Source organism: Neovison vison, chromosome 10 (genome assembly GCF_020171115.1).
Source record: "Neovison vison isolate M4711 chromosome 10, ASM_NN_V1, whole genome shotgun sequence".
Classification (NCBI taxonomy): domain Eukaryota; kingdom Metazoa; phylum Chordata; class Mammalia; order Carnivora; family Mustelidae; genus Neogale; species Neogale vison.
Genome location: NC_058100.1, coordinates 1969380 through 1991032, shown reverse-complemented (window position 1 = coordinate 1991032; position 21653 = coordinate 1969380). Strand labels below are relative to the sequence as shown.

General features: G+C 64.5%; 3 protein-coding genes across 3 annotated transcripts; 1 reads left to right on the top strand and 2 right to left on the bottom strand.

Annotated features, from left to right (window-relative positions):
* Window positions 1–1276: 1276 nt before the first annotated feature.
* Window positions 1277–4978, top strand: PAQR6 (progestin and adipoQ receptor family member 6). Its single transcript, XM_044266566.1, has 8 exons — window positions 1277–1352; window positions 1914–1991; window positions 2400–2527; window positions 2612–2817; window positions 2987–3113; window positions 3499–3595; window positions 3684–3834; window positions 4112–4978. The coding sequence occupies exons 1-8, from the start codon at window positions 1293–1295 to the stop codon at window positions 4384–4386; spliced, it is 1122 nt and encodes a 373-aa protein (XP_044122501.1). The 5' UTR covers window positions 1277–1292; the 3' UTR covers window positions 4387–4978.
* A 111-nt stretch (window positions 4979–5089) lies between these two features.
* LOC122918293 (bone gamma-carboxyglutamate protein) lies at window positions 5090–6553 on the bottom strand. The gene is made up of 4 exons (XM_044266569.1): window positions 5787–6553; window positions 5617–5655; window positions 5466–5535; window positions 5090–5353 (listed from the first exon to the last, which is right to left on the bottom strand). The coding sequence occupies exons 1-4, from the start codon at window positions 5848–5850 to the stop codon at window positions 5224–5226; spliced, it is 303 nt and encodes a 100-aa protein (XP_044122504.1). The 5' UTR covers window positions 5851–6553; the 3' UTR covers window positions 5090–5223.
* Window positions 6554–7087: 534 nt separating this feature from the next.
* Window positions 7088–21506, bottom strand: LOC122918292 (polyamine-modulated factor 1-like). The gene is made up of 5 exons (XM_044266567.1): window positions 21336–21506; window positions 10542–10647; window positions 9912–10012; window positions 8749–8944; window positions 7088–7604 (listed from the first exon to the last, which is right to left on the bottom strand). Exons 1-5 carry the CDS (start codon window positions 21491–21493, stop codon window positions 7551–7553), a joined length of 615 nt encoding a protein of 204 aa, XP_044122502.1. The 5' UTR covers window positions 21494–21506; the 3' UTR covers window positions 7088–7550.
* Window positions 21507–21653: the final 147 nt, after the last annotated feature.

Sequence of the window (21653 nt, the reverse complement as noted above, 5' to 3'; positions counted from 1 at the left end):
GAGCTCCAGCAAGGACAGCAGCTCCGGCGGGGCGGGGGATGCGTGGCCTCCAGCTGGGTCCCATGAGCAGGGCTGAAGCTCTTCCACGGGGGCGGGGGGCGTGCGTGGGGGCCCGGAGACCAGCCTCTGGGGCCTCAGCCCTTGGCCCCCAGCAAGGACTGGAGTGTCTGGTGTGTCTGGGGATAAACAGGAATGGCGGTTCCCTTGTGGTTCAGCCCCATTTCCTGGAGGCGTTCGCTCTGGACTCTGCCCAGCACCGAGGCTCAGCGAGAGGTGCTTTCTGAGGTCACAAGTCAGGATTTGGGTTCCCAAGCCCAGGCATCCCCCTGCCCCCACCGCCCTGCTCATGGCAGAACCTGGACCCCTGGCGCGCCCCCTGGTCTGAGGAGGGTGCCATGCCGCCCTGGCCAAGTCCGGGCTGGCTCGAGCCTGGTGTGGCCAGTCTGATGTCCGTGGGCTTGGGTCAAGCCAGACCAAGCCGGAGGGGCTGGCTGTGTGCAGGAGGCCGAGTGAGCGGCCTGCTAATGGGGCTGGGCCACCCTGCGCTGCTCCCTGGGGACTGGACAAGGCTGGGATTGTTCCCTGGCTCCCCTTTGTCTCACTCCCCGCCCAGGCCTGGCCCGCCTGCCCGCTGCTCTCTCCCTCCTGTCAGCTTGGCTGGCAGGAGCCTGGGACTGCCCGAGAAGCCCCGGGCCTGCTGACCCACCGGGTGGGGAGCACCGGCCACGCTCTGGGTAAGCCTGGGGTGTGACACCTGCTCTGGGGGACCAGAGGAGAAGCGCCTGCTCCAGACCCCTCTGTTTAAATGGCTACTGCACACAGCCCTCCAGAGACCCCAAACCCTACCGTTAAGGGAAGGGACCCCAAAGGGAGCTAGGCCCCAGCATCTCCACCCCCATCAGTCCCCAGGGAGGTTGGCAGGGCGCAGGATGGGTCAGATCACCCCCATCCCACTCCTGGGAGGGGCTACGGGACCGGGGGAGGCCTCATCTAAAAGCCAGGCCACAGGGACTAGAGATTGGGTCTGCCTCCCCCCAGCAGGGTCCCCAGCACCCAGGTCAGAGGCAGAGCCCGGCGGGAGCGGAGGCCCGGGACCGGCTAGCGGTGAGGCCCGGAGTGAGCCGCGCACAGGCACACACCCAGACCGCCGCCGGGGGAGGCAGGAAGAGGGGCGGGGCGGGGCTGTATTGTAGCCGCGCTGTTTTGGCTGGGGGAGGGGGAGGGTCCTCCTCTCCCTCCCCCGGGGCAGCTCCACCCGCCGGCTGGCCCAGCCCCTCCAGTGGTGCCAAGGAATGTGCCTGGGCGAGGCAGGAGGGGCCGCGGAGCCGCAGCCACCCGGAGGCAGAGCACAGGTCTGGAGCTGAGGGGTACGGGGCTCAGGAGGGTCGGGGACCCCCGGGGCACATGTGTAGTCTTCAGAGAAGAGCCAGGCTCGCCCTGATTCGTTGCGACTCCCGCGGCCATCCGGCCTCTCCCCGAGCTCTGGGCGAGCGCAGTCAGTTTCTGTGCTCGGCCCGGCTCCGCGGGCCAGGGGGCGTTCTGGGGCGGGGCGGGGGGTGCGCGGATGCTCTCGGCACTGACCTCCCTGACTCAGGCTTCCGCAGCGACAGAAACTGGGGGCTGGGGACCCGGGTCCGGGGTTTGGGACTACTAACCCCGGGCTGCCTTCGCGCTGGGGAGCGCCCTGCACTGTCTGTCCCGGGCTGAAACTGAGCAGCGCCTCTCACTCGCGAACCGAACGCCCCAGGCGGGGACGGGGGGCACGTGGTATGACGGTGGACGCCAGCTCCCGCGCGCACCTGCGGGCACAGCGCACTCCGGCTCCCGGTGGCCAGGCCCGGCCTGCCTGGGGTGAGAAGGGGCCCAGGATGGGGGCAGACACCTGATGCCCTCACCCCGCGCTTTGTCTCTAGGTCACGGCGTGGAGGTGCCCGGCCACCATGCTCAGTCTCAAGCTGCCCCAGCTCCTCCGAGTCCACCAGGTCCCTCGGGTGAGGGGCTTGACCCACCAGCTCCCCGTCCCCAGGCTTCCCCCTCTGACCGGCTGGGCGTGGGTGTGGGGGTCTCCTTCCTGCAGGCATCCCTCTGCTGTCTAAGGAACCTGCTGGCGACCCCTCCCCAGAGCCCAGGATGCTCGTCCACCCAGAGTCCCTTCTCCCCCCCACCCCGCCCCACCTCACCCCTCCCCTCTGGTCCCCTTTCCACTGCCTCCTCGCTTTCTCCTCCGCTCTCTGGGTATTTGGGACGCGGTAAGGCGCGGCTCTGAGTTGGCTTGGCTTTGGGGCGGGAGTGACCTCCAGCCCACTCTCTTCGAAGCCGCTTGCGGAGGTCTGTCGCGGAGAGAACGGGGCGGGCCCAGTGGCGCCCCCCGACCTTGTGCCCCACCCGGCCCCGCACAGGTGTTCTGGGAGGACGGCATCTTGTCTGGCTATCGCCGCCCCAGCAGCTCGGCCCGGGACTGCGTCCTCAGCTCCTTCCAGATGACCAACGAGACGGCCAACATCTGGACTCACTTCCTGCCCACCTGGTGAGCGGCGCCCCGACGGGGTCCCCGGGGTGGGCAGGGGCCGCGGGGCCGCGGGCGGCGGGCCTGAGCACCTGCCGGCCGCAGGTACTTCGTGTGGCGCCTGCTGGCGCTGGCAGGGGCTCCGGGCTTCCGGGCGGAGCCGTACCACCGGCCGCTGCTCGTCTTCCTGCTGCCCGCCTGCCTCTACCCCTTCGCGTCGTGCTGCGCGCACACCTTCAGCTCCATGTCGCCCCGCGCGCGCCACATCTGCTACTTCCTGGACTACGGCGCGCTCAGCCTCTACAGCCTGGGTGAGCCCGGCGGGGCCGGGGCGGGGCCGGCCGGCTGTGGGGGCGGGGCCGGCCGGCTGTGGGGGCGGGGCCGGAGCGCTCCGGGGGCGGACCCTCGGCGCTCTGGGGGCGGGGCCGGGCGGGCGCGCCCTTGAGACGTCAGCTCCAGCCCCGCCCCCTTGCTCCCCAGGCTGTGCTTTCCCCTACGCCGCCTACTCCATGCCGGCCTCCTGGCTGCACAGCCGCCTGCACCGGCTCTTCGTGCCTGCTGCCGCGCTCAATTCCTTCCTGTGCACCGGCCTCTCCTGCTACTCCCGGTGGGTTTCCCGCCAGTGCGGAGGGGGAAGGCGGAGGGACAGGACACAGCTGGAGGCCCGAGACACACAGGAGGCCAGCGACGGCGTACCTGCGCCTCGGGCTCTTGATCGACATGAGTAACAATGGCCCGGCATAATGAGGACTCCCCGGGTGTCGCTCCCCCAGCACCAAACCTGCCCCGTCTCCTTGGATTCTCACGGCCACCCTAGAGTGGCGGGTAGGCGGGTGTCTACGGCGTCACGGGTGTGGTCACTTACAGAGGCTCCCAGGCCCTAAGGGCTTTCATGGCCACTAAGCTAGTGACAGTCCATCTTGGCCAAAGGACCCCTGACCTTCAGTGACCACCCGCGAGCAAGGGTGGTAACTAGCCTTTCCCTCCCTCAGGTTCCCGGAGCTGGAGAGCCCTGGGCTCAGTAAGGTCCTCCGCACGGCCGCCTTCGCCTACCCCTTCCTGTTCGACAACCTCCCTCTCTTCTACCGGGTAAGGGAGCCCAGGGCTCCTGCCCTCCCTGCTCCCCAGACCCTCACTCCCGAAGGCCCTCCCGGCAGCTCCGCTTGTCTTCTGCCAGCTTGGACTGTGCTGGGACAGGGGCCCCGGCTGCGGGCAGGACGCCCTGAGCGCCAGCCACGGCTACCACCTGCTGTGCGCCCTGCTCACTGGCTTCCTCTTCGCCTCCCACCTGCCCGAGCGGCTGGCCCCGGGACGCTTCGACTACATTGGTGAGAGCTCAAGAGTGGTGCCCATGCAGGAAGGGGTGAGGGGAGACAGCATCCCAGAGCACAGCGCGAACCGAGGAACGGGGTACCGCAGCCAGGGAGAGCACCCAGGGTCCAGGCGCACCCCCTGCCCACATAACAGTGGAACCAGCAGCACGGGTACCGGGGGCCTTCTAGGTTTTCTTAGTCCCCGTTTAGGGGAGCAGCCCGCCCAGAGCAGGAGGTAGTCAGGGTGGCCCTGGGAAGGGAGTATGTGCCCTGAGCTGCCCGCCCTCCACAGGCCACAGCCACCAGCTCTTCCACATCTGTGCCGTGCTGGGCACGCACTTCCAGCTGGAGGCCGTGCTGGCTGACATGGGATCTCGCCGAGCCTGGCTGGCCACGCAGGAGCCCCCCGTGGGCCTGGCGGGCACGGTGGCCGCGCTGGGCCTGGCGGTGGCCGGGAACCTGCTCATCATTGCTGCCTTCACAAGCTCCCTGTTTCGGGCCCCCAGCACCTGCCCCCTGGTGCAGGGCGGCCCTCTGGAGGGGGGTATGAAGGCCAGACAGCAGTGAGGCTCCATCTCTGAGCCTGCCCTGGGGGAAGGCGGAGGCCAGGCCTTGGTGCCGGGGAGGAGCCCAGACTCGGGCCTGATGGGTGGGGCACGTGGAAGCCTGGAGCCTAGAGTGGCTGCGGAGAGAGGGCAGAGGAGAGGAAAGGGCCAGGGCGCTGCCGGCAGCAAGCAAGAGGGGCAGCGAGGGTGTGCTCAGCGGGGCCGGGGAAGTGCGGAGGGTCGGAGAGGGGCCGCGCGAGCGCCAGGCCACAGCTGAAGGCTGGGACGGGAAGGTGCTGAGGCCCTGACGCCTGGTCCCGTTTCTGGCTGCGAGTCTCTGCCAAGCCCGGGGAAGCACTAACAGGACTAACCTAGACCCCCGACCCCGCGCGCTCGGCCTGCAGACCCATGGCCGCCCTGCCACCCCCACCAGGGGCCCTCTGCCCTGGGGGAAGAGGCTGTCCCCGGCACAGCCACGCGCTCCAGCTGTCCGGGCCTTCGGGTCTGTGTGGGAGTCCTGGGTGGGGGGAGGGGTGCTGGGCTAGAGGGGGACCCTAATAATTAGACCTTTAGAAAGCTCCCTTCGATGCTTCCAAATAAACCAGTCAACGGCAGATCTGGGGGAGCACTGAGACTGAAGAGGCCCGCCTCCCCACCCCCTCCACACCGGCCCCCAAAACCCCACAGATGGACAAAGAATCACGGCCCCAGTTCCTCTTCCGGAGTTTATTCTGGAGCAGCGGGATGATGGGGACCCCACCCTTGCGGGACGGGAGGCAGGGGGAGAGGCAGGGTGCGGGGGGCAGGCGGGGAGGGCTCAGCTGGCCAGGGCCGTCGGGGCGCCCGCTCTAGGCCGTGCCTAGGCCGTGCCGTAGAAGCGCCGGTAAGCGTCCTGGAAGCCGATGTGGTCAGCCAGCTCGTCGCAGTCGGGGTTGAGCTCGCAGACTTCCCTCTTGGGCTCCAGGGGGTCCGGGTAGGGGGCTGGGGCTCTGGCGCGCCGAGAGAGGGGCATCAGCCTCCAGGCGCAGCGCCCACGACCCCGGGGCTCCCCACGCGTCCCCAGGCCCGGTCTGGAGCCACAGGGCCCCAGACAACACTCACCCCAGCCCGGGGTCCAGGTAGCGCCGGAGCCTCCTCACCACCTCGCTGCCCTCCCGCTTGGCCACGAAGGCTGTGGGGCACAGAGGCGGGCGTCAGGGGGCTCGAGGCCTGCGGGGTGACACGCACACCCCCCACGGGCCCTGCCTCATACCTGCTCCTCTGCGGGACTCTGCACCGCTGGGCTTCGCATCTGCAGGGGAGAGGGTCTGGTTCAGCCCTGCTTGCCCCAGCCCCCACCCCCAGGACAGAGCCCATAGGAGCGGGGCGGCTGGGCGAGCCGCAGGTAGGGGAGGGGAGGCCGGGGCCAGGCGGGCCACTCACCGGCCGGGCCCGCCAGGCAGAGCGCAGCCAGGGCCAGCAGGGTGAGGGCCGTCACGGGCCTCATGGCGGGTCTGTCCTGTCTGCGTCCGTGAGCGGCTGCGGGGCTGCTGGGCCTCAGTTGGTCTGTCTCTCGCCGCGGCCAGCACCCGCGCCACTTATACTCCTAGTTGAGCCCCGCAGGCGAGGGGGGCGCCCCCCATGTTGTGGGCGGGTCCCGGGGGACTGTGCCAGGGCCGTGTGGGAGTCATCTGCCCCAGCTCTAAAGGCCAAACCCCAAAGGATGTTGTGGTTGGAACTGGAGCTGCCTGGGCAGGCCCGGCCCCTCCCCAGGGGGCGCACCCCAAGTCCCCCTGCTCCAGCCTAAGTTTGAGCACCAGTGAGCCAGGCCGGGACGGGGGAGCCGGGGGAGAGAGGGGGGCTCCGGGTCTAAAATAGGCTCCGGGAGAGCCGGACGGCCTCTGGAAGCCTGTGATTTGCACCGCCGGCCGAGGGCAGGAGCCAAACCCCAGGGAGGGGGAGCCCAAGGCAGCGATGCCCTCGTTCACCCCAAGGCGGGGCGGAGGCGCCCATCCCCGCAGGGACGTCAGTGGCAGGCCTGGTGTAGGGGTGCTGGGGACCCTCGCCCGGAGCCCCTCACAGGGGCACAGACAGGGCCCGTGAGGAGACGGAGGCTCCCTGGGCCTCTCCTCGGGGTTCACAGCGGGGACCGGTCTTCCGAGACAGACGTCCAGCCTGCAAGACCCCACCCCAGCACCCCTGAGGGCCACGTCCCCCCAGTCCAGCCTGGAGAGGACGGGGAAAGGGTGCCTCACGCCGCCTCGCTGCCCACCCTGCGGCCCGCAGCCGGGCGGGACGGGGTCTCCCGAGTGAATGCCGCGGCGCTGCTGGGCTCGGGGCAGCCAGCAAGGGTCCCTCGATATCTGCCCGTGTCTCCAGTGCCCCCAGCCAAGCATCCCAGGGGGCTTTTTCTGTGCCCCACGTGTACACATCCACTTCACCCGCCGGTCAGAAGACCTGCCCGTTGGCGCGTGCACGGGCGCTCACCATGTGCAAGACTGAGGGAGGCCTGCCTGGGGCCCCCCCTCACAGTGAACCCGGGGGGCAGACAAGGGCCAGACCTGGGGTCCCGGTCTCCCGGTCGAGGGGCTTTGCTGCCTCCCTGCACGGGACATGCGGTGGTCAGCGGCGCCCCCACCAGCCCGCCCTGGCCTGGAGGCTCTCAGAGCAGCTCGGGGGGCGTCGCGGGGGGCCTCGGCCCTGGAGAAACTGGGAGAGGCCCGGGGAGGAAGCGTCCTCGCAGATTACAGTGTAGGAAGCGGAGGAGGTTTATTTACGGATGTGGGGAAAACATGGCAAGGGCCCTGGGGCTGGCCGGCAAGGGGGCAATCAGGGCGCCCGAACACAGATGCCCCGGGCCAGGTCCGGGGGCGCTCAGGAACGGGCGGGGCAGGCGGCTGGCTCCAACCTGCAGGACAGAGAGCCTGGGGCCTGATTCCCGGTGTGGGTGCTGGCCGACAGCCCTTGCGTCCGAAGAGAACAGGGAAGGGTCTGAAGGGGGGTGTGTGTGTGTGTCCGTGTGTGTTTTGTGTGTGTCTGTGTGTGACCCCAAGGGAGCCCCCAACGCAGAAGGGCTGGTCAGGCGTCATCCTCCGGCTAATTCCATCCGCACTCAGGGACTGGCCACCACTTCACTGGTTCTCAGGGGCAGCCGGCCCTGGCCCTTGACCTCGACTGCCCTCTGTTCCTGGTCCGGCGGCCGCCTCCTCACTCGGGCTCCCCCAGCACGCCCAGCAACTCCTTCTGTTCTCTGTGCAGGGCCTGGCAGCAGCAGGAGGGGAGACACAGCCCAGGAGAAACCGTAAACCTTCCCCTCCACTCGGCCTGACCCCAGGCCTCTTTCCCCCAGCGACATGGAAGGGGCCTCGGCTCAGGTCACAGGCCTAGCAAGGGAGGGGCAGGCAAAGGCCTCTGTGGAAGGTGTCCCCTACTCAGCTAGTGTTTGAGGCAGGCTGGCAGTCGTGGCCACCGAGGGTGGGCCTCCCCAGAGCAGTGCCCAGCATGAATAAGGGCCCCGCGTGTCCCCTGACACTAGCAGGGTCGCAGCTGGGCCACGGACAGCCCTGCAGGTGCCACACGGAGCCACGCACCAGCTCACCAGGGCACCCACCACCCACGCAGTGGGGCTCTCTGGTGCGTTGGGGCTGCTGTGGCTCTGAGCAGGGGCTGTGCACCCCACTCTGAACACAGCAGCTCTGAACGTCGGGGCTGGCTGGCTTGGAAGTCGGGCTCCAGACGGGAGAGTGAGCCATGGCCTCGTGGGGACAGAGTGGCAGCAGCGGGGAGCACACTGCCTGACAACTCAGCAGGGTGCCCCCAAGAAGGCCCAGGTCAGGACCCTGTGGGTACCTGCTGCCCGGGGCCCCAGAGCCAGGGAGGGGGTGAGGGCCGGAGGGAAGCGAGCAAGCCACTGGCCCGCTTCTGCTGCAGCCTCCGAGGCTCGGGGACCCGGGAGCCTGGGATGTGGGGACCCACCGTGGCGAGGAATGGAACAGGAAGGCCTGCCCCGGGAACCCGCAAGTGGTTACGAGTAAAGACGGGCTGCGCGTCTGGGTGACGGAGCGAGCCCAGCAGTGGTGCCCACAGCCCTGGACTGGAGCCGCTTCGAGGGGGAGGGAGGGAGGGGGAGAGGGAATCCCAAGCAGACTCCCTGCTGACTGCAGAGCTGCGGGGGGGACGGGGGGGGGGGGATCCGACCAACGAGCCCGAGGGCATGGCCTGAGCTGAGCTGAACCGGGGTCGGAGGCTTGACAGACTGCGCCCCCGGGCGCCCCCAAAAGCTCCTGGGGGTCTCGTGGAGAACCCCACAGCCACAGGCCACTGAGCCTAACAGGAGGAGCCTGTCCCTCGGGCTTGCCACCTGCCATCAGGCCCCATGGCGGGGGACACGACCAGGGACACCCACCTGCCAGGCCTGCTGCCGGGCCCGGGCCTGCTGCTCCAGCTGCTGCAGCTGCCGCCGCCCAGCCAGCACAGCCTCCGCCAGCCGCCGGTTCTCCGCCTCCTGCCTGCGCACCCGGCGCTGCAGCGCGTCCCGCTGCTGCAGGAAGTAGGGCAGAGCCACGCTGCGCACGTCTGCCTCAGGGATCCCGCTGGGGCGCCTGGGTGGCAGGGGTGGGGGGAGCACGGGTGTGGGTGAGCCTCAAGCGGGCCGGGCCGGGCCCCCCACTGCCGGGCTCACCGGCCGGCTCTCAGCTCAGGCGCCCGGGGACCCCTCTCCCGGTTCTCCCCACCCGCCAGCCGCAGGCGCCCCCCCATGTCTAACGCTCCAGGGCAGGAGGCCACCTTCCAGCCACGGCCTCTGCCCGTGGGACCCTGTGTCCCCACTCCTCGGCGATTAGGGCCACCCCGAGAGGCCCAGCCGGTGCCGGCCTCCTGGGAAGCTACGGTAGGCGGGTCTGGAGGTGAAAGCGCGAGTCCCGAAGGCCCGAGTGAGGACGGGCTGGTTCGGAGGGGCAGGAGGGTGAAGCCACCAGAGGTTCTTTAAAAAATTCGTTTTTCTGGGTGCCTGGGGGGCTCAGTGGGTTAAGCCTCTGCCTTCGGCTCAGGTCATGATCTCAGGGTCCTGGGATCGAGCCCCGCATCGGGCTTTCTGCTCAGCAGGGAGCCTGCTTCCCTCTCTCTCTGCCTGCCTCTCTGCCTACTTGTGATCTCTCTCTGTCAAATAAATAAAATCTTTAAAAAAAAGTTCATTTTTAGCTCTAAAACCCAATTCTCCTGTGTGTTAAGGTCATAAAGCATAAAAAATTGGAAGGCGTGAGAAAGGTGTTTCCTGGCTCTGGCCTAAATTCAGGCAGGGGGTGTTGGGGAGGGCAGGAGCTTGGGATCCCCCCATCCTGTGTGGGGTGCCCCGAGCCACGGGAAGGTCAGCTTTGGGGGCACACAGTAGGGGTCCCCTAAATACTGTGAAATGGATAAGTGACTAAAACCCAGCCGGACAGGGACTGCAAATCCGCCAGGTGGGTCCCGAGATGAGCCCCCGGCAAGGACGGTCCCCCGTGGGCCGCGAGCCCCTGACAGCATGCGGCGGCTCCAGGGCTCGCCTGCCCCGGGGGCCACGCTTCTCACCAGGCCGGCTCCGTGCGGTCTTTGCCTTCTTCCACGATCCTGTCCAAGGCGTCCAAGACCGCCTCCAGGTTCCCCTCCGCTTTGATCTCCGAGATCTCCTCCTGAAGGGGCCACAGCACTCAGACGCCCGACAAGCCCACCGGGACCACACGTGCAGGACTGGTAAGATTTTGGCTAACTTCTGTCTTCATACCCACATTCCAACTTCTCTCCGTGTGGCTTTAATAATTAAGGACAGAAAGTACCCAACGGACAGCAGAGCCCGCCCAGCCCCTCGGGGTGCCCCCGCCCGGGCCCAGCGCGGTGCCGCGGACGCACACGGACGTGGAGCCCTCTGGAGAGACCACGGTTACTTCAACACGCGAACACAGCCCTGGCCTTTCGCATTCCCCGCAGCAGGCCGGTCCACGGTTGCCCACGGTTACGTGTCGCCTCTGCGCCCTGGGCACTGGGGACGCGGGGAGGACAGGAGCCCCCGGGGCAGCAGGCACACGCCCCAGCCCCGGCCACGAGAGCAAGGCCACACCGGAGAACGGACAGCGGCCACGGCAGCCCGCAGCCACAGAGGGCAGCGCTGAGCCCTGGGGACCCCGAGGGCCAGCACCCCCTGCTGGGCTCCTTGCCACTCACCCGGACGGACGCCTGCAGCTGGGCGACAAACTTGTCGTGGATCCGCTGGGTCACGTCAGGCTGCAGCTGGCAGAGACGCTTGTAACAGTCGCTGAATCTCCGGTAGCTGGCGGGGAGGACAAACCGCCGGCAGAGGGTGAAGCGCACGGCCAGCCCGCGCCTGGCCTGGCCACCTCTGCCTCCCTGCCGCAGGGGCCGGCCCGTCGAGTCCACGGCCCGGGGGAAGGCTGAGGTTCCCACCCGCAGCCCCCTCCGCCGCACCGGATCCCCAGGGCCCCCACCGCCCCACAGAGCCCAACGAAGCTCTGGGGTCTCCCCCGTCCAGCCACAGTGCCTCAAATCACCGGGAGCTAAGACTCCGTGCCAGCTGCCCCCACAGGGTCCAACCCGCTCCCGGGGCGGGGGGGGTCCTGCTGGGGGGGTGGGCTGCGGTCCTTGAGCAGCTCTGGTCACTCCAGCAGGACAGGACAGGACAGGTGGCCTCTGGCAGAGGTTTCCTTCCTCTGTAAAGGAGCCACACAGGAAGGAAGCAATGCCCCTTCTGTGGGCGGGGATGACCCGTGCGGGCGGCATTGGCTCCAGCTTCAGGCCTCCGTGGGGACCTTGGCCTGAGGGCAGAGCTCATGCCCTGAGGAGGCTGAACGGAAGAGGGGAACGGGGGTGTCCGAGGACATCATCATGCGCTGGAAACACCAAACCAGAGCCACCCCACCTTGGGGCTGCTAGTTAGTGGGGTAATGGATTCCTCTTACCGTCATGCCTTTTTTTAAAAAATTTTTTTAAAGATTTTATTTATTTGAGGGAGAGGAAGAGAGAAAGAGCATGAGCCCAGGCTTGGGGGAGCGGCAGGCAGAGGGAGCCGGAGACGCGCGCCAAGCAGGGAGCCCGATGCGGGGCTCGATCCCAGGGCGAGATCATGATCTGAACCGAAGACAGACGCTTAACCGACGGAGCCCCTGGGCGCCCTGTTTGCGCCCTGTAAAAGGAGGTCTCTGTCCCGGCTGTTGGAAGCTGGTCCCCGGATCCACCCTCACAGCTGGAAGGATCAGAGGGTGCCCGGGACACTCCCCGTGGCTTGCTCTCTTGGACAAAGACATTCAAATAAGGCAACGGAGTCTCTTGCCTTTTCCCTCCCCACTCCGTGCTTTCTCGTCTGTCTCTCTCCCTTCTCCCTCCAGCCTGCCCACTGTCTGCCAGGGTGCTGGCCGCCAACCAGGTACTGGGTGATCTTGGGGGAGGGAGCCGCACGGCCTTCCTGGGGCGTCCGCGGGAGCACACGTGCACATGGGGACGGCTGCTCGTGGGGGCACTTTGAAGGCAAAGGCTCTCGGGATGGTCTTTAAGCTGGGGTGGGGGAGCTCAGTGACCTGCAGGAGCGTCTGAGCCCGGAGTCCCTAAGCACACAACAGCCCACACTGTGCTCGGCGGGGGATCGGACGCTCCCCAGCTGTGTGGCCAGACTGGGGGGCCTCGGGACACACATGGTGTTGTGTCCCTGGAAGCCCGCGCCTAGCCCCCCACCGCTCGGGGTTCACTGCTGGTCCCCCTTTCTCATGGCTCCCGGCCTCCCCGACCAGCGGAGCGGGTGGCACCTGTGCGTGCACGGGGTCCTGCGAGGGACACCTGCTAGTCCGCAGGAAACCTGTGAAGCTGCTGTTCAACCGCCCCAGACACGAAGTCCTGTCGTCTGCCCGCAGGTGATGTTAGAAGCACGGCTACCGCCGCCTCCCGGCCCAGCACCTTCCTGGTGCCCCGGGGCGGCTGCCATCCTCTCTCTGGAAACGCTCGGCCTCGGGGCGCCGCTGCGGTCCTGGGGCTGCGGCTTGAGCACTGACACCTTGGAGACTGGCGCACGCAGGAGGCCAGGCCTTTACTTCCAGAAGTCCGCCTGCAAGCCTCTGCCGGCGACTCCACGTGAGGGATGGTCTCTCCCTGTCGTGACAGCGCCCGCTGGACACCAGCACCTGTGGGGGCTAAACCTTGGCCCCGTGAGCAGGAGCAGGGACAGAGGTTGGCACCCTTCAGCCTCGGCGGGGCCCCAGGCGTCCTGTGTCCTGCCAGCCCCACTTGCCACGCAGTCTGTGGCTACACGAGGAATGCGGCGACGCAGGACATCCGGCCAAGCGGGCTGGAACAAAACTGGGTAATTGTGGCTTCAGAAAGACTTGGCTCGGACACCGGAGATCCTGTTCTTCCTCCGGGCCCGCTGGCCGGCGGAGGGTCTGAGTGGGTCCCTGTCCTGCGCTCCGGCATCCGGTGGTGGTGGTGGCGAGGATGTGGGGCCCGGGGACCAGGGACAGGCCATCGCCCACCAGTGCTGCTGTGGAGGTCACTGCATGGGCCGCTGGGCTCCGAGGACTCAGTGACGGCAAAGCCCACACGCGCAGATCCCCGAACAGTGACCGCCGGCCGCACGGGAGCGGAGGGCAGGCAGCCGGACTGCAGGACGGCGTGGGGAAACGGGGGGACAGGGCTCCTGGCTTTGTTTTTTGGACACTGCGACGTCACTGCCACGCCTGCTCGTGTTAAGGCTCATGGCACGACGCTGTGGCTCTCACTCCGTGAAAGGACGACCCCGAGACGTGCAGCCGACACCCCCAGCTGGCAGAGACACGGGAAACCGGGGAGGAACAGCTTCTCCTCGTGGCAGGCGCTCCCGCGGCGGATGCCCCTCGCAGAGCGGCGCGCGCCGCGGTCAGGCCCATGGACACCGCGTGCCCCGGGCATCCTCACCCTCTAGCCAAAGCGCGTGCCTTTGTCTGCCTCCTCCGACTCCCCTCCCCACCCCACGAGTTCCTTTCTCGAGAGCAGGGACAGGTTCAGGAACAGTTTAAATGCCCTTGTGACTTCTAAAAACATACTTTCAGAGAAAAGCAGGTCAAGTGATGCATTTTGGAAAGCATTCGGGGGGCCGTCACGCCCCCTACACTGCCCCCTCCCTGCAGCTCCAGGTGCCCGGAACTGGGCTGGAGGCAGCTGCAGCCCAGCATCCCCACCCTGCCCCCAGGGCCAGCGGGTGTGCACTGATCTGGCAGAGGAGTCCTCCCTCAAGAGCAGCCCTGGGGGGCCTCTCTGCAAGGCCCCTTCACCCCCTGCTGGGACGGTGCCCTGGCCTTGGCCTTCCAAGGGCGCGCGAGGGCCCCATCAGCGGCGTGTGGCTACGTGCGCTGGTTCTGCGGCTCACGGCCTGTCTGTCTGCCTGGGTTCAGACCCTACCTCTACCGCGCGACGCCTGAGTGACGTGTGACAGCGTCCGCACCCTTCCGAGCCTCGGGTTCTGCTCGGCCCCGCGGGCGAGTCTGCGCTCAGAGTTCCCGCGAGTCACGCGTGTGACGCACCTAGCACAGGTCCCCGCAGACGAGCGCTGTCAGTAGCACTGATTCGACCGCAGGCCTCACGGCGCCCGCGGAAGTGCCCAACAGTGAGCTGGCTTCCCAGCAGACGGCAAGAGCTCCCTAACAGCGTCCTGGTGGCAGACGCCGGCTCGAGGCCAGCCCAGCCGCAGGAAGACCCCACTGGCCGCACGACAGAGAAAAGGCAAAGCTGTGGCCCCCCCAAAAGAGGGCGTATTTATCACCAAAGTCACTGTTTGAAATGTACTAATTATTAAAACACAAATGACTGTATTAACTGATTTTAATCTAGTTCTCTTATACTCTTTTAAGTTATATTTTTTTAAAGATTTAATTTATTTATTTGACAGAGAGAGACAGTGACAGAGGGAACAGAAAGAAGCAGGGGGAGTGGGAGAGGGAGAAGCAGGCCTCCCGCGGAGCAGGGAGCCCCATGCGGGGCTCGATCCCAGGACTCCAGGACCATGACCTGAGCTGAAGGCAGACGCTTAATGACTGAGCCCTCCAGGCGTCCCTTAGTTAGTTTTTAAAATAACCTCTGTGCCGCATGGAGGGCTGGAACTCAGCACCCCGAGATCTAGAGCGCCCTGCTCTCCAGCCCGCGCACCACGGGAACTGAGATCCCCCATGGTCTGAACTCACAGAAGGAGCATCTCATTGACTGCACTAAAAACTCTGACTTTACCACACGAGTTTATTTATTTTTTTAAAGATTTTGTTTGAGATAGAGAGCGTGCAGGAGCAGGGGAACGGCAGGTGGAGGGGGAAGCAGGCCTCCCGCGGAGCAGAGAGCCCGATGTGGGGCTCGATCCCAGGACCCGAGATCATGACCCGAGCCAGAGGCAGACCTGGACAGACTGAGCCACCCCAGCGCCCCGTATCACGAAATTTAACTTAAAAAAATTACCCTCAACATACGGAAGCCCAGAATCATGCCCCCCAGTCGGTCAGTGCAGGGCTTTGCAGATGGCTGGGCCACTGCCCCCATCCCGCCGGCCCGCAGCTCTAAGCACCGCCCCACCCCCACCCCCACCCCCAGCTTGTGGCCCCGCTGAGCGCCCTCCACCGACCGTCCACCAGAGGGCGCCTCGGCCCCAGCCCAGGGAGGGGGCGCTCCGAGCCGGCGACAGAGGCTGGGGGTCTGACACCGCCCCCGCACCAGCAGGTGCCTGTGGGTGGCTCCTCCCCGCTGCCCCTTCTGAGTGCGGGGCTCAGCGGGCAGCCGCGGGCCTGAGAGGGCGGGGGGCAGCCAAAACAAGAAATGCTCCTTGAGGACAGCACGGGTCTGTGATGCAGGACGACGACCGTGGCAAAAAGTTAGCTTTTAAACCTCATCTTCATTAGGGGCGCCTGGGTGGTGAGGGGTCCGCCTTCCCACTGGGTCGTGATCTCCAGGTCCCCCGCGTCTTCTTCCCACCCCTCTGCGCCTCTCCCTGCTCGAGCTCTGGCTCTCTCTCAAGTGGGGACACGGGCCCCTTGTAACCTAAACTTTTACTGCTTGGAAACTTCGGGAACTACCAGAAACTTAATAGTGAGAATCTGAAATTGCGGTACTTTTTCTGAAAAAGACTTCTTCTAATTTGACAAATATTAACAAAAAGATTTTTAAAAATCTCTCAAAGTAACTGTACAGCGGCCCCCTTACCCACGGTGCACACATGCCAAGACTCTGCCAGAGACTGGACGGCGGCGAACCGGGCAGTGCTGCCTCTCCTGTGCCGACACAGCACCACAAGCTTAATTTATGAGCCAGGTACTGTAAGACGTGAACGACACTGTAACAACAACGTTCTGACAAACATGCTCAGAACAGCAGTACTGCAGTCGAGTCGCCTGAATGTGGTCTCTGCACAGCCCTGTCTCCAGTAGCTGCTGCGGAGAAGGGGAGAGGCCTGGGGGCGCAGAGGCACGGCTTCCCACCGGGAGGGGCTCCGCTGTGCTGCTCCGCGGGCTGGGAACCAACTGGGCAGTGGGGTGCAGGCAGAATACCGATCTGGGCTGGGGCAGGTGCGAGGAGGGGGGACCGAAGGCGCAGAGAACCCCGAACCCGTCCAAACAGCTTTCTGACCCCAGACCTGTTTCCCTCCCCAGCTCCCGATGACGGCACCACCCTGCACCCAACCACTGCAAGCTGGGAGTCCTGGCATCCCTGTCCCTCCTCTCCGCTGTGTCCTACACCCACCCCCGCCCCAGGTCGCCTCTGTCTGCACCGCCTCAGGCTGCTGTGGCCCCTACCAGGCAGTTAGGCACCGGACTCTGGGCGGAGGAGCTTTTCAAGGTCAGACAGATCGTCTCAGACTTCCCCCCAAAATGGAACAGCTTAAAAAAACAAACCCAAACGGAACTTGTAATGGTCATTTGTAAAAGACTGTAAAATGTAACGTGTCAACTAGTGAACTGCAATTTTATTTTTTTAAGATTTCATTTTTTTAAGGAATGTCTATACTCAACGGACAGGCCTGAACCTACTACCCCAAGACCAGCGGCGCCAGCCACTGAGCTGCCGGGCACCCCTGCGCCTGCACCTGTAATACCAGAGAAAGATCATACTCGTGGGGTCTGCGTGCTTCCCTCCATAACATGGCTTTAAAATTTAACATCATAGGGGCGCCTGGGTGGCTCAGTGGGTTAAGCCGCTGCCTTTGGCTCAGGTCATGATCTCAGGGTCCTGGGATTGAGTCCCGCATCGGGCTCTCTGCTCAGCAGGGAGCCTGCTTCCTCCTCTCTCTCTCTGCCTGCCTCTCCATCTACTTGTGATCTCTCTCTGTCGAATAAATAAATAAAATCTTTTAAAAAATAAATAAATAAATAAATAAATAAATAAAATTTAACATCATAATGTGATCATTTCCCATGAGTAGAGATTATTCAAAATGGAATTTTATTTTTTTAAAAGATTTTACTTGAGGCGCCTGGGTGGCTCAGTGGGTTAAGCTGCTGCCTTCGGCTCAGGTCCTGATCTCAGGGTCCTGGGATCGAGTCCCGCATCAGGCTCTCTGCTCGGCAGGGGGCCTGCTTCCTCCTCTCTCTCTGCCTACTTGTGATCTCTCTCTCTGTCGAATAAATAAATAAAATCTTAAAAAAAAAAAAAAAGATTTTACTTGAGAGGGAGAGAAAAAGCACAGGGAGGGGGAAGGGCAGAGGGAGAGGGGGAAGCAGGCTCCCCCTGAGCAGAGAACCCGACACAGGGCTCGAACCCACTGAGCCACCCAGGTGCCCCCAAAATAGAATTTTATTATTTTTTTAAAGATTTTATTTATTTATTTGACAGACAGAGATCACAAGTAGGCAGAGAGGCAGACAGAGAGAGAGAGGGAAGCAGGCTCCCCGCTGAGCAGAGAGCCCGATGCGGGGCTCGATCCCAGGACCCTGAGACCATGACCCGAGCTGAAGGCAGAGGCTTTAACCCACTGAGCCACCCAGGTGCCCCTAAATGAAAAACATTTCTATAAGTAAACAAATAAATAAATAATGGGCGAAACATCTGAGTCAGCAGCTCTCCGAAGAAGACACGGAAGCGGTGAAGAAGCGCGTGGACGGGCTCAGCCCCGGAGTCGGGAGGAAAGCGCGGACCTGCGGCACGTGAGACGCCACTGGGCGCGCAGCCGCCGGCCACGGGCAGACAGACCGCCGGCGAGGAGCGCGGCGAGGGTGGGGGCAAACCGAGCCGGCGGAAACGCAGAGCAGCACAGCTGCGCTGGAGGCCAGCCTGGCACCTCCCCGGACGGTGACACCGGCAGTGACGACAGGAGCCAGCGCCACGGGGCAGGGGCCTCCCCAGCAGAGCCCTGTGCGGCGCGCTTCCCAGCACCGTTCCTGACGCCCGTCCCCGGAGAACAGCCCCGCCGCGTGCCAGTCGGGGCAGAAGCAACGAAATGGGGTGGGAGGGCCACACGACAGAATGCAATCCGGGCATAAAAGGACGGAAATCCTGACACGGCGACAGGGACGAACCCCGAAATCCTTCCTCATGCGAAGTGCGAGAGGCCGGCCGCGTCAGGCCAGGCGCGGTGCGCTCTGCGTGGACGAGGAGTCCAGACCAGGCAGGTGCACAAGACAGGGGCAGACGGGGACCGCGGGGAGCCGGGGAGAGGAACGGGGAGTGACTGCTAACGAACACGAGGTTTCTTCCTGGGGTGATGAGAATGTTCGGGAACTAGAAAGTGGCGATGGGTGTACAAGTCTGCGAATGTGCTGTGCGCCACGAGGGTAAATTTCCCGGTTTACGGATTAAACTTCTTCCTCCCCGGCTGCTTGAAGCCTGGCGCCGTCAAGAATGACGCGGTAACTATCCGCACCAGGAAGTTCATGACCAACCAGCTACTTCAGCGGAAACAGATGGTCCCTGACGTCCTTCACCCCGGAAAGGCAACGGTACCTGAGACAGAGCGTCGCGAAAAACTCGCCACAACGTACAAGACCACACCAGATGTCCCATCTGCATTTGGATTCAGAACTCCAGATCCAGAACGGCTGTGGCAGCGCAACCGGCTTTGGCGTGATTTATGATTCGTGGAAAATGCAAAGAAGAATGAACCCAAACGCAGACTCACAGGACATGGTCTGTGTGAGAGGAAAAGGCAAGAAGCGGTGCAAGAGCCCCGGAGCAGAATGCCGACGGGGGCTGCGACGGCGCGGGGAAGGGAAGCGAGCCGGAGGCTGGACCAGAGCAGGAGGCGAGCCGCGGCGGCGCCTGCACCTGTGACGGCGGTGCAGACTCCGCGTGAGAGAAGTAAACCAAGACTGTTAGAGAAAAACAAGAATTAAACAACTATGAAAATATGAAAAGTGGTAGAATTTGTAGAAACCAGCAGTAGTCACATGAAAATTAACAGGATTTATTTTTAAGATTTTATTTATTTATTTGCCAGAGGGAGAGCACAAGCAAGGGGAACGGCAGGCAGAGGGAGGAAGCAGGCTCCCCACAGAGCAGGGAGCCCGATGCGGGGCTCGATCCCAGGACCCTCGGATCATGACTTGAGCTGAAGGCAGCCGCTTAACAACTGAGACCTCCAGGCATCCCTGACTTTTTAAAAACCTCTCAGAAAACTAGAAACACACAGAGACTTTCATTTTCCTAATTTTTCAAAAATACATAGCCCAAACTGTTTTTATTTTAAAGATTTTATTTATTTGACAGAGATCACAGGTAGACAGAGAGGCAGACAGAGAGAGGAGGAAGCAGGCTCCCCGCCGAGCAGAGAGTCCGATGCGGGGCTCGATCCCAGGACCCCGCGATCACAACCTGAGCCGAAAGCAGAGGCTTAACCCACCGCGCCAACCAGGCGCCCCAATACATAGCCAAAACTTAAACACTGTGGAGAAGAAAGAAGAAGGCAAAGATGATTACATCACTGTTCACTACTGCGAATCCCTGATGACGATGTGGGTGAATCTCGCAAGGGCAGCGTCGAGGAAACGAGGAAACGAGTCCAACATAAAAGATCACAAACCACAGGATTCCTTCCGTTTAATAAAGTGCTGGGGGGGTGGGAACCCAGGCAAGACTAATGTCTGGTTAACAAAAGGCAGGGAAGCGGTTACCCTTCCAGCTGCCGGTGAAGACGGGAGGGGGCGCCTGGCACTTTCTGGGGTGTTCCGGATCCGGGTGCTGGTCACGGGGCGCGCTCATTCGCGGAAATGGGATCAGGCTGAACACAGGTGCGCCGCGCCCTCGGAGGAGGTTACGCTTCGGAAGCGCGAGCAAGACTGCCGGAAAGCACTATCTCACAGAAAGCAAGAGTTTCTCTAAGTCGTCAGTAACTAATTGTTAACAGAAAACAAGAGAACATTCGCGACCGTAACAGAAACTATCAAGTACGAGGCAGTGACCTAGTAAGAATGTGTGAGTTCTTGAAAGAACGTTAAAACTCCGCAGAACGGGTGCCCGGTCGCTCAGCGGTTAAGCATCCACCTTAAGCTCCACATGATCCTGGGGTCCTGGGATCGAGCCCCACATCGGGCTCCCCGCTTCTCCCTCTGCTGCTGCTCTCCCTGCTGGGCTCCCTCCTTCTCTGTCTCCCTCTCTGAAAATTAATAGAATCTTAAGAAAATGAGTCTGAAAAGAAAACCTGGAGGCGGCGGCCGGGGCAGACGAGGAAAGCCACGTGACTGACAAGTGCGGTGAGGTGTGTCCCAAGCTGCGCGCGGCGGGGCACGCGGAACTGCTGTGGGACAGCCCTGTCCACGCCTTCAGAGCGGCAGGGGTTGGGTGGTGGACGCTGGTGCCGGTGAGGCCGGAGGAGACAGGAACAGCTTCTCCGGGAAGCAATCTGACAAGGCAGAGGCGGGTGCGAACCCCAGAAGCCCGGGCCCCTCTCCGTTACCTTCGCGCAGAAATGTCAGTGCTCGTGCGAAAGCAAGGACAAGGACCGTGGCCCAGGCAGGAGCTGTGGAGGACAGGCCCGGAGCCCGCCAGGGGTCTGCCCCCGGCTGGGTGAGCGCCGGATGCCGATCAGGGGATGAGGCGGCCGAGCGCCCTGCACCACAGGCACCTGGGACACGTGGGGACAGCGTAAAGCGAGTGCTGTTCAGTGAAAACGGCCTCCGCGGTCCCACTATCACTCAGTCCACTTACAAACAGGCACGGAACCTGTCTTACAAGGAGGCAAACACACCAGTGTCCCCTCCTTGCACTGGCTAACCCAGATGCCCCCGACCCGCCGCTCTACTCCCCGGACTCCCTTCTCCGCCCCGACCGCGGGTCTAGCTCCAGCTCCGGCAGCACAGCCGGCGACACTGCGGGCAAGTACTCCCACACCAACACCCGGAGGACACCGAGCCCACAGAGAGCGAGGCGTATGGAGAGGGGAGAGGAAGACACGAACGGGGGTGGGGGGACGAAAACGCAAATACCTAAAACACAAGAGGGACCTCGCCTGGGCAGGTCTTGGTGGTGCCTTACGACGGGTCCACACGAGCAACTGCGGACGCTTTATCAGGTTCCTTCCTACGGAGAACCGCTCCTGCACGCCGGCCACCAGCGGCCCCTCCCCAGCGGGCCTGACGACCTCCGGGCCTTTGCACAGGCCTGGTCCGTAGCCTTCTCCCCGTCGCTCCCTCCTCCAGGTTCCGCTCGGCGTCACGTCCTCTGCGGCTCCCTCCCCGCGCTGCCCTCCCGCCCGGCGCCGGTTCCCCGCACGTCTGCCCCCGGGGACGCGCGGCGCCCGGCCCTGTGCGCACTGCAGCCGCGGGCGCAGGAACGGCCGGCGCTCCGTGCGGGGCTGAGGCGCGGAAAGCCCCGCCGCAGCCCACCCGCGGGGGCACGCCAGGCCGGCCCGCACACCGGACGCCAGCCCTGGAGGCCCCGCCCCCAACGGCGCGCGCGCGCGACCACGTGACCGCGGGCGGAGCCCGGCCAGTCACGACCCGGGCGAGAGACCACGTGACCTGGCCGCCGCCGCCGCGCCCCCTCCCTGGCCTCTCGCTTCCTGCCCCTTACCTCCCGGCAGCGACCAGCTTCTGGAGGAAAGTTTCCACCAGGGTGTCGAGGAGCTTCACCCTCGGGATGGTGGCGCCGGGGGGCACGGCTGGACACGACCCTTCAGGCCCCTTTTCCTCGCAGCCGCCGTCTGCGTGGACGCGGCGCGCTGCGGCCATGTTGAACCCCGACCGCCAAATCTAACGGGCTCGTTCGCCCCGCCCCCCGGGCCTCCCGACTGGCCGGCCCGGCACCGGGCGCCTCCGGTTGGAAGGGGCGAGTGTCCGTCACCGAGCCGCGGGGGCGGGGCGGCGCGCTCCGGCGGGCAGGCAGACCACG

Excerpts from the sequence above, each read along its gene's own strand:
- LOC122918293 (XM_044266569.1), bottom strand. The coding sequence starts at position 5,850 with ATGAGGCCCGTGACGGCCCTCACCCTGCTGGCCCTGGCTGCGCTCTGC. Across the intron at positions 5,536-5,616 it reads AGAGTCCCGCAGAGGAGCAG|CCTTCGTGGCCAAGCGGGAG; the intron begins GTATGAGGCAGG and ends TGTGCCCCACAG. Across the intron at positions 5,354-5,465 it reads TACCTGGACCCCGGGCTGGG|AGCCCCAGCCCCCTACCCGG; the intron begins GTGAGTGTTGTC and ends TCGGCGCGCCAG.
- LOC122918292 (XM_044266567.1), bottom strand. The coding sequence starts at position 21,493 with ATGGCCGCAGCGCGCCGCGTCCACGCAGACGGCGGCTGCGAGGAAAAG. Across the intron at positions 10,648-21,335 it reads AAGCTGGTCGCTGCCGGGAG|CTACCGGAGATTCAGCGACT; the intron begins GTAAGGGGCAGG and ends CCTCCCCGCCAG. Across the intron at positions 8,945-9,911 it reads GACCGCACGGAGCCGGCCTG|GCGCCCCAGCGGGATCCCTG; the intron begins GTGAGAAGCGTG and ends CCTGCCACCCAG.
- PAQR6 (XM_044266566.1), top strand. The coding sequence starts at position 1,293 with ATGTGCCTGGGCGAGGCAGGAGGGGCCGCGGAGCCGCAGCCACCCGGA. Across the intron at positions 3,114-3,498 it reads GGCCTCTCCTGCTACTCCCG|GTTCCCGGAGCTGGAGAGCC; the intron begins GTGGGTTTCCCG and ends TCCCTCCCTCAG. Across the intron at positions 3,835-4,111 it reads GGGACGCTTCGACTACATTG|GCCACAGCCACCAGCTCTTC; the intron begins GTGAGAGCTCAA and ends CGCCCTCCACAG.